The following is a 14019-nucleotide window of genomic DNA, read 5'->3' as shown; positions in this document are numbered from 1 at the left end:
TAGAGAAGCACGGTATTGTGAATATCCATTTCCACTGAATAGATAACGGATTTCCATGAAACTCTGGTGAGAGGCTTATCATTATCAGATTTTGGAGCGGCAGAGACAATCCTATTAAACTTTGGGTTAACACTGGAAACATTAATTCAGTTAAATCAAAATAGTACTTTTGCCTATTGAGGTGGTCAATTTCCATCTTAAGGAAGGTGAATATTATAGATTAAATCAAGAAAAATTCCTCTGTCCAGGACATAATAACTGGCTTCAAGAAAGAGGAAACTGAAGGTATTCCCTCTTTATACCTAAACGGTGAATTCATCATGATGTCAAATAAAGTATCTGTTATGAATCTGCTATGATCTGGTGCTTTACTGTATTTAGAGATCAAGTCATTGTTCATTCTTGGTAAGTAAAGAAATGCAAGTTTTAGTATTGTAAATAGTAGCTTTATATATCTTTATATATGTGTGTGTTTATGTATATACAAACATCTATTCAAAAAAACATAAATTTCATCATCTCTTATGAGTAATAAATTGTATTTACTTTTTGGAAAGAGCTTACAGGGAAGTAAAGTCTCCATTTACTTGTTATAAAAGACGATGAAAACCAATTCTCAACTAAGGGCAAACAGGTTTTGCTATGAAGGTTTGCTTGCCCCAGAGTTTAGAATGGTAGGCCAGGAACTCAAGGGGTTTTTCTTTCCCCTCTAAGCTACCTTCATTGATACTACTCTAAAAAAATTTGGAGGGAGTCATTTTTGCAATAGTTTTATCTCAGTAACCCTTTAAAAATGCTTGAGGGTATGGGGAACAAAACTGTCAAAATGTTGAAGCGACTCTTGTCGATTTAAGTGTAATTGATCAGGAGCAATAAAAGAAAGAGCTGGTACAAAAAAAAGCTGGTATTGTTTCTGGCTTATTGTACAAAACAGAGAAAGTCTCACACACTCAGCCAGTCATGGTTCCCCACTGTTCTCTCCTTTTAGTAAAAACAAAAGATAGCTAGTTTCCTGATGGCAGGTTTCCAGTCTTAATTGGGTACACTCTGATATTTTAATGGTCTCTAGAGCAGAGTGGACAGAGGAGCCTGGTGGGCTGCTGTCCATAGGGTCGCACAGAGTCGGACATGACTGAAATGACTAGGCACGCATGCATGCACTGGAGAAGGAAACGGCAGCCCACTCCAGTGTTCTTGCCTGGAGAATCCCAGGGACGGGGGAGCCTGGTGGGCTGCCGTCTGTGGGGTCGCACAGAGTCGGACACAACTGAAGGGACTCGGCAGCAGCAGAGCAGAGAAGAAGTGCGTGACGTCTCTCACCGCCAGGCACCAGGTTCTCTGTAACTTAGTCTTTCATGGCCAAGAACTATGATAATTATTTCAATCTACATTTGTGCATGTGTGCTTAGTAGCTCAGTCATGACTCTTTGGGACCCCCATGGAGTATAGCCCACCAGGTTCCTCTGTCCATGGGATTCTCCAGGCAAGAATACTGGAGTGGGTTGCCATTCCCTTCTCCAGGGGATTTTTCCAACCCAGGAGTTAAACCTGGATCTCCTGCATTGCAGGTGGATTCTAAGCCAGCAGGGAAGCCCCAATTTACATTTAGCATTTTAAAATTGAAAGGATTCCATGAACAACAAAACAGCAAGTGAGTTCCTGAAGTGTTTTAGTATGGATAAAATAATAAACTATAAAAATACAAATCATTAGTAAAGCTTTTTTCTTCCTGGAGAATTGTATTCAGAAATTAATGCAAAACATCTAAGGTATGCATGTGCACTTTTTCACCCGTCATGTTTGTGTATGTGTGTCTGTGCATTCCACGGCTAAAGGAGACATGCAAAATAATATCAGATTTGCTACTATCTATAGTACTGGTTTCTTCCAAGAACCGTGTGCTTGCAGGGTTAATTCAGGAAGGTGATTGTTATGCCCAATGTCCGAATCCCCGAGCGGGAAGAGAGAAGGCTTCCAAGACAATGCAACTCGCAAAAAAGGGAAGTTTATTGCTGACTCGAGTCAGGGCTTACTGCCGCATCCAACGCAGTGGTGCAGGGTCAGAAAGCACTGAGCCCAAGCTGTTCCCCAAATTTATAGGGTGTGCATAAGCAGTTGCTAGCTGGCTTCAGCAGATTGGTTACATGTTTGCAAAGTAATCTTATTGACCCAAACCTTCCCGGGCTTTTTTCAAACTTGGGCGTTCGGGGCTTTTCAGCTTTCCCCTGATAGGTTCCCTTTTTCTTGCTAGGCGCATGTTGATTGGCTTGCTCCAGGTGGCCTGATAATCATGTTACCCTGGAAAACCAGGCCTACTCCTAATCTAGGCTGCCTGTCATGGCGCAGCCTCACAGTGATTGCCCAAAAACCACATCACAGTCATATCTCATCACCTTGAGCTGAAATAATTTATAATTTAATCTTACATGCAAGCGTATTAAATTAGTATTACTCATCACAACTTGCTTATTAATAAAAAAAGCTGAATTAGCCACTGGAGAATCATATTTGGAAATTCAATGACAATTTTGCATTTTTAATAAAGGCTCAGAAATATTATTGCAAAGCAGGTGGTATAGAGAACTGTGGTCAAATTTGACATGCATTAATAACTGAAGTGTGGAATGTGACAGAGGTGAAAATTGATATTGATTTCTTTTCTCTAATATTTGGAGGAGTTCTAAAAGGTAAATAAAATGAGATAACAAGATATATCAAGTCTCACTGATTTCCTTGATCACCTCCTCCCCACATATCACTCCTTCGCCTACCATGTTTTGAATAATTCAATGCCCATAGTCTTTCCAGTTCAATGCATTATAAAACACACTCAAGCTGAGTTTCAATCATATTAGACTGAAAGCTGAATTTTTTATGAAGGATTATTTAAAACAAAATGCATCTTGAGCCCAACAGCCTTTGAAACCAAACAATCCTGGGAGTTCAGTAAGGAAATGTCAACACTGTGCAGAATTTTTTGATTCAGAAAATTAAAGGAATCCTATATGATGTATATTAACCATATCAATATTAACAACCTTCTGCTAGATTTCAGCCCCGATCTGAGAGCTGAGTAGTATCGGTCTTGTGTTTTAACTAGTCGTGAAGGCACTAAGAGAGTTGTTCTTGTGTTGAACTTGACTTACCTCTGGGAATGCTCTCTCTTCCATCCATTTAGAAAAGCGTTATTCAGGTGCATTTTTCAGCCCTCATTCTTCTCATTTGCATCCCTTGGGAAAAAGAAAGGTGTTCCATATATAGGTTAACACTGCAGATGCTGTTTGGCAACAGTGTTTTTCAGCTTCCCATCTTTAAAAAATTATATTGCTGACCACCCATTTGACTGAAAAGTGATTCATTTTACTGACAGACACCTGGACTGAGATGTGGGAGGTGGGATGAAATGAGAGATTGGTATTGACATATATACACTATTGATACTATATATAAAATAGATAACTAATGAGAAATTTTGGTGGAGCTTCCTAGGTAGCTGAGAGGTAAAAGAATCTGCCTGCCAATGCAGGAGACACAGGAGACGGGGGTTTGATCCCTGAGTTAGGAAGATCTCCTGGAGAAAGAAATGGCAATCTGTTCCAGTATTCTTGTTGGAATAATCCCATGGACAGAGGAGCCTGGAGGGCTACAGTCCATGGGGTTGCAGAGAGCCAAACAAAACTGAGCAACTGAGCACATGCACACATAAGAAGCGACTATACAGCACAGGGAACTCTATTCAATATTCTATGTTGACTGAAATGGGATGGAAATCCTAAAAGATGTATGTATACATGTATGCTACATGCATACCTAGAGCTGATTCACCCTGCTTTATGGTAGAAACACAACCCTGTAAAGTAACTATACTCCAAAAATTTGTTTCCAAAAAAGAGAAACCAACACAAACAGGCCATTTCAAACTTCCTTTTTAATTTTCAGTCATAGCTCTATGTTGCAACCCTACTTGTTTAAAAGCTAGATCATGAAGGTTCCTTCCTATGACCTTCAAAATAATCAAAATAGTCTCCAAGAGGCTATATAAAAAGCAAGCAAGCAGAATATTACTAATTATCGGTCTTTCTTTTGAGTTATATCGTATCTTCTAAATTCAAGTAAGAGAAACTCAAATGGACAGTGTCACAGTAGCCAAGCATACCAGCACTGTTATCTCACCATTCATTAATTTTCTCTGCCAAGTCACCCTGACCCTTAGACTACTGAGAATGTCTTTTTAATTAATTTTTAAGGTTCTCCTCTTTTTTAATTGAAAAATGGTCACAATTTCACAAGTAAAATTAAAGAAAATACATGAAAGTAGGAGACCATCTGAGATATTCTCATTAGGCATTAAATACAATTAATTTAAAAACATACACAGACAAAAACACACAAATACATATATACATGCACTGGGATAAACCTCCATCCTCCCGGTCAGTTGAACATAGGTCCAGTTTTAGAAACAGGGAATCCATTTCACAATGTAATTAGGGAAATTGTCTGGACCGTCCCTTCTGAATATAATTCCATGTAGCCACTTTTTAAAGTTGTCCGGATCTTGGTCCCTTCTAGCAATCTACTCCAATACTGTGTATGTGCTCATGTTCAGTCGTGTCCGACTCTTTGCAACCCCATGGACTGTGGCCCACCAGGCTCCTCTGTCCATGGAATCTTCCAGGCAAGAATACTGGAGTGGGTTGCCATCTCCTTCTCCAACACTGTATAGTCCATCTAATTAGCTTCCTTCTAAAGCCAGATGAGAAAGAAAAAGTGAGGTCAAGAACTAAGGTAACTGACCAAAAAGGTGGAGGAAAAGGAACAAAAACAAATTCTCAAATTTCATTTTCCCCCATATTCTCTGTACTTTGCAAGAGAAAAATATTTGGGTCTGAGTTCCTTTCATTCTTGGGCTTCCCGGTGGCTCAGATTCTTAACATTGTTGGTTCAAAGTGTGAGAAATAAAAAGGTAAAAAAGAAAACATGCAGAAGTGGTATGGACCTAGCAGAAGCACAAGATATTAAAAAAAGGTGGCAAGAATAAACAGAACTATACAAAAAAGATCTTAATGACCCAGACAACCATGATGGTGTGATCACTCACCTAGAGCCAGACATCTTGGAGTTTGGAGTCAAATGGGCCTTAGGAAATATCACTAAGAGCAAAACCAGTGGAGGTGATGGAATTCCAGTTGAGCTATTTCAAATCCTAAAAGATGATGCTGCGAAAGTGTTGCACTCAATATGTCAGCAAATCTAGAAAACTCAGCAGTGGCCACAGGACTGGAAAGGATCAGTTTTCATTCCAATCCCAAAGAAAGGCAATGCCAAAGAATGTTCACACTACCGCACAATTGCACTCATCTCACACGCTAGCAAAGTAATGCTCAAAATTCTCCAAATCAGGCTTCAACAGTACACCAACCATGAACTTCCAGATGTTCAAGCTGGTTTTTAAAAAGGCAGAGGAATCAAAGATCAAATGGCCAACATCCACTGGATCATCAAAAAAGCGAGTTTCAGAAAAGCATCTACTTCTGCTTTATTGACTATTCCAAAGCCTTTGACCGTGTGGACCACAACAAACTGTGGAAAATTCTGAAAGAGATGGGAAAACCAGACCACCTGACCTGCCTCCTGAGAAATCTGTATGCAGGTCAGGAAGCAACAGTTAGAACCAGACATGAAAAAACAGACTGGTTCCAAATCGGGAAAGGAGTACGTCAAGGCTGTATATTGTCACCTTGCTTATTTAATTTATATGTAGAGTACATCATGAGAATTGTCAGGCTGGATGAAGCACAACCTAAAATCAAAATTTACAGGAGAAATATCAATAACCTCTGATATGCAGGTGACATCACCCTTATGACCGAAGCAAAGAAAAACTGAAGACCCCCTTGATGAAAGTGAAATTAGAGGCTGATTCATGTCAATGTATGGCAAAAACCACTACAATATTGTAAAGTAATTAGCCTCCAATTAAATAACTTAATTAATTAAAAAAAGAAAAGAAAGTGAAAGAGGAGAGTGAAAAAGTTGGCTTAAAACTCAATGTTCAAAAAACGAAGATCATGGCATCCGGCCCCATCACTTCATGGCAAATAGATGGGGAAACAGTGGAAAGAGTGACAGACTTTATTTTCTTGGGCTTCAAAATCACTGCAGATGGTGGCTGCATCCTGAAATTAAAAGATGCTCGCTCATTGGAAGAAAAGCTATGACCAACCTAGACAGCATATTAAGGAGCAGAGACATTACTTTGATAACAAAGATCCATCTAGTCAAAGCTATGGTTTTTCCAGTAGTCATGCAGTCATGTGAGTCACAGGAGTCATGTGAGAGTTGGACTATAAAGAAAGCTGAGCACAGAAGATTGATGCTTTTGAACTGTGGTGTTGAAGAAGACTCTTGAGTGTCCCTTGGACTACAAGGAGATCAAACCAGTCCATCCTAAAGGAAATCAGTCCTGAATATTCATTGGAACAACTGATGCTGAAGCTGAAGCTCCAATACATTGGCCACCTGATATGAAGAACTGACTCACTGAAAAAACCCTGATGCTGGGAACAATTGAAGGCAGGGGGAGAAGGGGATGACAGAGGTTGAGATGGTTGGATGCCATCACTGACTGGATGGACATGAGTTTGAGTAAGCTCCAGCAGCTGGTGATGGATAGGGAAGCCTGGAGTAGTGCAGTCCATGGCATTGGAAAGAGTTGGACACTACTGAGTGACTAAACAGAATTGAACTCAAAAAAGAAATATGGAGTCTAGAATTCCATCAACTCTCTTGAATGCAGTATCACAATTTTAAAGCATTCCAAAATGAAAGGATAAACTTTTAAAAGTATACTCTGGGGTGGTGATGGTATAAATTGGGAGACTGTGATTGACATATGTACTGTGTATGTATAAAGGAGATAACCAGGGAAAACATACTGGACAGCACAGGTAGCTCTACTTAAGCTCTGTGGTGACCTACATGAGAAGGTAATCAAAAAAAGAGGGAATGTATGTATACATATAACTCATTACTATACAGCAAAAACAACACAGTGTTGTAAAGCAATTATACTCCAGTAAAAATTAATTTAAAAACTTCCGAAATCAAGAAAGCCAATCCACACTGAACTATAGAAGTTTCTGAATAAAATCATTCACAAAGTTTAGAAGAAAGAAATGAAGGCTTCCTAGATGCCCTATGTGAATTGCTGAACTTGTAGGTAGGCATGCTCCTTTCAACTGCGTGAAAAGAAAGCCGGTCATTATTCCAGGGGTCCCTTTTCTAAATCTGCAGTGAGTGCCTCAGGGACCCTATCAATTAAATTAGATGCTCTTTTGATTCAAGTTGCTTTTATGGGTATTCCAGACCATGATTTCCGTCTCTCAAGTCATTTCCATTGGAATATTCCAGGCAAAAGAAAGCCCAACTGAAAGAGGAGAATTTTCCTATTAAATACTACTTGAAAATTTGATGACTATTTTCTGTTGATGAGCTTAATTCCTGAATTGAAAATGTTGGCAATGTAAAGTGGCCATAAGACTGTTACCTAAATTTGGGCAGAAAAAATATCACTAATTTATTCTTAAACAAGTAGAAAAACAAAGGTTGGAAAAAATATATACAGCCCAATCCTCTTGATCTAAGCAAATAAACACTAAAGATATTTTTTAGAAATAAGCAAACACACTAGTCACAGTCAAAACAAAGGAAGGCTTATACCTTACCAACTGACAGGGGCTATATAGAAGAAAAAAGAGAATATTCTAGACTTATATCTGACCTGGCAGAGCTCAGCAGGGCTATGTCAATTACAACCCGGTACTTAACAAGAGCAATGTCAATGACTGAACAAGAAAGGCATTTGGCATCTGCCTCTATGGCAACTGAACTCCCTGCTACTATAGCTGTTGACCTCCAACAACCCCTGATCTAAGAGTTAAGGGTGGAGTGAGACACTCTGTGCTCCAGGTAATATGGTGGGACAGGTCTTTAGATAGTTGGACGCTTTTAGGAACAGGTTTTATGATCCCAATTCTTGAGTCTCCTCATATCTAGAGAAGCACTAAATCCTTTCATGGTGACACCAGGCTCTCATGACTGACAAAAAGCCTTCTGTAAAATGCGTGCTTAATGGCACTGAGCTCTCCTTTCACCAAAACCTCATATATGGACCTCCCCCACTGCTGCTCTGCAGCTGTCTCTCAGAGCTGTCTGAAACACTGTCTCCTGGGCTGCAGTCCTCACTTCACCCCAAATAAAACTTAACTCACAACTCTCAAGTTGTGCATCACTTTTTAGTAGATAGCTTCTATTCTTCTTTCCTAAAATTGAGGCATAAAGAACTTGAATAAAACTTGCCAAAATGTTATTGTCTGCTGCAAAATCAGATTAAGGACGGGACTGTCCAGAAATCGGGATGAAGAAAACTTAGAGAAGCCCCTTCTCCTATCAGTGGATCTCCAGGATTTATCTAGGTGATAAAAATGCTAATAGGGATTCTTTCATCTTCTTTTTATAATTATCCACTCAAATTTTAGTCAACATTTTAGTGAAGGACAGGGAAGCCTGGGGTGTTGCAGTCCATGAGGTACAAAGAGTGAGAGACAAGTTATCTACTGAACAACAACAATACTTTTAAATTACAGAATCGGCATGACAGGCATTTCCAGAAGTCAGTTTTTTAATACTCACCCTTTTACAAATGTGATAACTGAGGCTCTGTAGAGCTCTCAAGGAATTCCCTAAATCAATGAAGCTGTAAATTCAGGACATGTGTCTAAATCAGTTTCTCATTTTATCTAAGCTAACTTCTTAAAATTTTGTTCAGGAAGAGAGGACAGAATGTTTTGAGTATAGAAATCATCTAGAAATCATTGAACTGCAGTGCAGTTTCATTTGTAGTAGGTTTGATTTATAGTCTTATATTTAGTTTTCTTTCTCTACAACCATGAAAGGAGAAAGAAATTGGGTAATACTTGCATTTGAAGCAAATCAAAGCAGAAATGCTTTTAGCTTTAGCAAAAAGATTCTTCTGTAATCTCAGATTAATATCTTTATTCTAAAATGGAGCACAAAAAAAATATATTGGCTAAATTATTTGCAATAAACAAGACTGCTTACTCTTTACCAACTAGCACATGACTATGAGTAAGTCTCACTGAGCATGCCAACAGAGAAACAAAATCTTATAGTGACCTCTCATTTTCTAGTAGTGAATTTAAATTAAATTCAGTGGTCAGAATTAATCAAACCAGTATAGGATGCAAAGGTACTTCACAAGGTATTTAATTAGAGATAGAAAATGTGAGTCATTAGAGGCTTTTTAAAACTTGCATTCTATTACTTTCTCCTATTTTAAACCTAGCAAACTAGAAACTAAAAATTACTAGCTATTTTAGTTCACTTTTTACTATGTATCAACTCTGAATATATATTGAATGAATAGTAAAGTCTAAATTAAGAAAATAATCTTGAGGCATTCAGGTACAAGTAATAAACCTTATCAGATTTGAATACCTGTAAATTTGCAGACCATAGGACTGGAAAAGGTCAGTTTTCATTCCAATCTCAAAGAAAGGCAATCTCAAAGAATGCTCAAACTACCACACAATTGCACTCATCTCACATGCTAGTAAAGTAATGCTCAAAATTCTCCAAGCCAGACTTCAGCAATACGCGAAGCGTGAAGTGCCAGATGTTCAAGCCGGTTTTAGAAAAGGTAGAGGAATCAGAGATCAAATGGACAACATCCACTGGATCATTGAAAAAGCAAGAGAGTTCCAGAAAAGCATCTATTTCTGCTTTATTGACTATGCCAAAGCCTTTGACTGTGTGGATCACAATAAACTGTGGAAAATTCTGAAAGAGATGGGAATACCAGACCACCTGACCTGCCTCTTGAGAAACCTATATGCAGGTCAGGAAGCAACAGTTAGAACTGGACATGGAACAACAGACTGGTTCCAAATAGGAAAAGGAGTACGTTAAGGCTGTATATTGTCACCCTGCTTATTTAACTTATATGCAGAGTACATCATGAGAAACACTGGGCTGGAAGAAGCACAAGCTGGAATCAAGATTGCCTGGAGAAATATCAATAACCTCAGATATGCAGATGACACCACCCTTGTGGCAGAAAGTGAAGAGGAACTAAAAAGCCTCTTGACGAAAGTGAAAGAGGAGAGTGAAAAAGTTGGCTTAAAGCTCAACATTCAGAAAAGTAAGATCATGGCATCTGGTCCCATCACTTCATGGGAAATAGATGGGGAAACAGTGTAAACAGTGTCAGACTTTATATTTTGGGGCTCCAAAATCACTGCAGATGGTGACTGCAGCCATGAAATTAAGACGCTTGCTCCTTGGAAGGAAAGTTATGGCCCACCTAGATAGCATATTAAAAAGCAGAGACATTACTTTGCCAACAAAGGTCCATCTAGTCAAGGCTATGGTTTTTCCAGTGGTCATGTACGGATGTGAGAGTCGGACTGTGAAGAAATCTGAGCACCAAAAAATTGATGCTTTTGAACTGTGGTGTTGGAGAAGACTCTTGAGAGTTCCTTGGACTGCAAGGAGATCCAACCAGTCCATCCTGAAGGAGATCAGTCCTGGGTGTTCATTGGAAGGACTGATGCTGAAGCTGAAACTCCAATACTCTGGCCACCTCATGTGAAGAGCTGACTCATTGGAAAAGACCCTGATGCTGGGAGGAATTGCGGGCAGGAAGAGAAGGGGACGACAGAGGATAAGATGGCTGGATGGCATCAGCGATTTGATGGACATGAGTTTGATTAAACTCCAGGAGTTGGTGATGGACAGGGAGGCCTGGCGTGCTGTGGTTCATGGGGTCACAAAGAGTAGGACACAACTGAGCGACTGAACTGAACTGATAATAATTTATATAGTTATATACTTATCATTTATTATAGCTCATAATTTATAACACATTTGTTAGGATGTATCCTTTACAAATATTTTCTCCCACTCTGTGATCTCTGTCTTTTCATTATTAACAGTGATTTTCACAGAACAGGATGTTCCAATTTTAATGCAGTCTAGCTTATCAATATTTAGTTCAATTTTCTGTTGATGGGCGGGGCTGTGTTCCCTCCCCATTATTTGACCTGAGGCCAAACTATGGTGGAGGTAATGAAGATAATGACAACCTCCTTCCAAAGGTCACATGCACTCATTGCTATACTCAGTGCCCCCCACCCTGCAGCAGATCACCACCTACCCATGACTCTGCCTGCGACTTCTAGACACTCACAGGCAAGTCTGGGTCAGTCTCTTGTGGGGTCACTGCTCCTTCCTCCTGGGTCCTAGTATGCACGAGGTTTTGTCTGTGCCCTCCAAGAGTCTGTTTCCCCAGTCCTGTGTAAGTTCTGGCGGCTCTGTGGTGTGGTTAATGGCAACCTCCTCCAAGAGGGCTTATGCCACACCCAGGTCTACTGTATCCAGAACCCCTGACCCTACTGCAGTCCACTGCTGACCCGTACCTCCACAGGAGACACTCAAACACAGTTCTGTCTGAGTCTCTGTGGGTCTGTGGGTCCTGGTCCACCCAAGGTTTGTTTGAGCCTTCTGAGCATCTCTGGAAGGTGTGGGGTTTGATTCTAAATGTGATTTCACCCCTCCTACCATCATTTTGGGGCTTTTCCTTTGCCCTTGGACATGGGGTATCTCCTCAGTCACCCCAGCACTGTGCAGCCGCAACTCCAGGGCCGTGTTTTTAGAACTAACACTCCAAAAAGATTTCCTTTTCATTATAGGGGACTGGAATGCAAAAGTAGGAAATCAAGAAATACCTGGAGTAACAGGCTAATTTGGCCTTGGAGTACAGAATGATGCAGGCAAAAGGCTAACCGAATTTTGCCAAGAGAACGCACTGGTCATAGCAAACATCCACTTCGAACAACACAAGAGAAGACTGTACACTTGGACATCACCAGATGGTCAACAGAGAAATCAGATTGATTATATTCTTCACAGCCAAAGATGGAAAAGCTTTATGAAGTCAGCAAAAACAAGATTAGGAGCTGACTGTGGCTCAGATCATGAATTGCTTATTGCCAAATTCAGACTTAAATTGAAGAAAGTAGGGAAAACCACTAGACCATTCAGGTATGACGTAAATCAAATCACTTACAATTATAGAGTGGAAGTGACAAGTAGATTCAAGGGATTAGATCTGATAGACAGAGTACCTGAAGAACTATGGATGGAGGTTCATGACATTGTAAATGAGGCAGTGATCAAGACCATCCCAAGAAAAAGAAATGCAAAAAGGCAAATGGTTGTCTGAGGAGGCCTTACAAATAGCAGAGAAATGAAGAGAAGTGACAGGCAAAGGACAAAAGGAAAGATATAGCCATTTGAATGCAGAGTTCCAAAGAATAACACACAGAGATATAAGAAAGCCTCCCTCAGTGATCAGTGCAAAGAAACAGAGGAAAACAATAGAATGGGAAAGACTAGAGATCTCATCAAGAAAATTAGAGATACCACAGGAACATATCATGCAAAGATGGGCACAATTAAGGACACAAATTGTACAGACCTAAAAGAAGCAGGTGATATTAAGAAGAGGTGGCAAGAATACACAGAAGAACTATACACAAAAAAGGTCTTCACAACCCAGATCATCACGATGGTGTGATCACTCACCTAGAGCCAGACATCCTGGAATGTGAAGTCAAGTGGGGCTTAGGAAGCATCACTAAGAGCAAAGCTAGTGGAGGTGATGGAATTCCAGTTGAGCTATTTCAAATCCTGAAAGATGATGCTGTGAAAGTGCACTCAATATGCCAGCAAATCTGAAAAATTCAGCAGTGGCCATAAGACTGTAAAAGGTCAGTTTTCATTCCAATCCCAAAGAAAGGCAATGCCAAAGAATGTTCAAACTACCAAACAATTGCACTCATCTCTCACACTGGCAAAGTAATGCTCAAAATTCTACAAGCCAGGCTTCAATAGTACATGAACCATGAACTTCCAGATGTTCAAGCTGGATTTAGAAAAGGCAGAGGAGCCAGAGATCAAATTTCCAACATCCATTGGATGATCGAAAAAGCAAGAGAGTTCCAGAAAAACATCTATTTCTGCTTTATTGACTATGCCAAAGCCTTTGACTGTATGCTGCTGCTGCTAAATCACTTCAATCGCGTCCGACTCTGTGCGACCCCATAGACAGCAGCCAACCAGGCTCCCCCGTCCCTAGGATTCTTCAGGCAGGAACACTGGAGTGTGTTTCCATTTCCTTTGCCAATGCATGAAAGGCAAAAATGAAAGTGAAGGCACTCAGTTGTGTCCAACTCTTAGCGACCCCATGGACTGCAGTCTACCAGGTTCCTCCATCTATGGGATTTTCCAGGCCACAGTACTGGAGTCGGATGCCAGTGCCTTCTCTACTTTGACTGTATGGATCACAACAAACTGTGGAAAATTCTTAAAGAGATGGGAATACCAGACCACCTGACCCGCCTCTTGAGAAATCGGTATGCAGGTCAAGAAGCAACAGTTAGAACTGGACATGGAAAAACAGACTGGTTCCAAATAGGAAAAGGAGTACATCAAGGCCATATATTGTCACCCTGCTTATTTAACTTATATGCAGAGTACATCATGAGAAATGCTTGAATGGATGAATGACAAGCTGGAATCAAGATTTCCGGGAGAAATATCAATAACCTCAGATATGTAGATGACACCACAATTATGACAGAAAGTGAAGAACTAAAGAGCCTCTTAATGAAAGTGAAAGAGGAGAGTGAAAAAGTTGGCTTAAAACTCAACATTCATAAAACTAGGATCGTGGCATGTGTTCCTATCACTTCATGGCACCTAGACAGGGAAACAATGGAAACAGTAAGAGATTTGTGTGGCGGGAGTCCAAAATCACTGCAGATGGTGACTGCAGCCATGAAATTAAAAGACACTTGCTCCTTGGAAGGAAAGTTATGACCAACCTAGACAGCACATTAAAAGCAAAGACATAATTTTGCCAACAAAGCTCCTGTC

General features: G+C 40.1%; 1 protein-coding gene across 1 annotated transcript in view; it reads right to left on the bottom strand.

Annotated features, from left to right (window-relative positions):
* Window positions 1-14019, bottom strand: part of LOC136166986 (uncharacterized) — a 66789-nt gene that overhangs the window by 20161 nt on the left and 32609 nt on the right. Inside the window, exon 2 of the mRNA XM_065934078.1 lies at window positions 3147-3230. Within this exon, the coding sequence (XP_065790150.1) occupies window positions 3147-3170 (24 nt within the window). The 5' untranslated portion in view covers window positions 3171-3230. The remainder of the gene's footprint in view (window positions 1-3146; window positions 3231-14019) is intronic.

Source organism: Muntiacus reevesi, chromosome 4, assembly GCF_963930625.1.
Source record: "Muntiacus reevesi chromosome 4, mMunRee1.1, whole genome shotgun sequence".
Classification (NCBI taxonomy): domain Eukaryota; kingdom Metazoa; phylum Chordata; class Mammalia; order Artiodactyla; family Cervidae; genus Muntiacus; species Muntiacus reevesi.
This window is presented reverse-complemented; position numbering and strand designations above follow the sequence as displayed.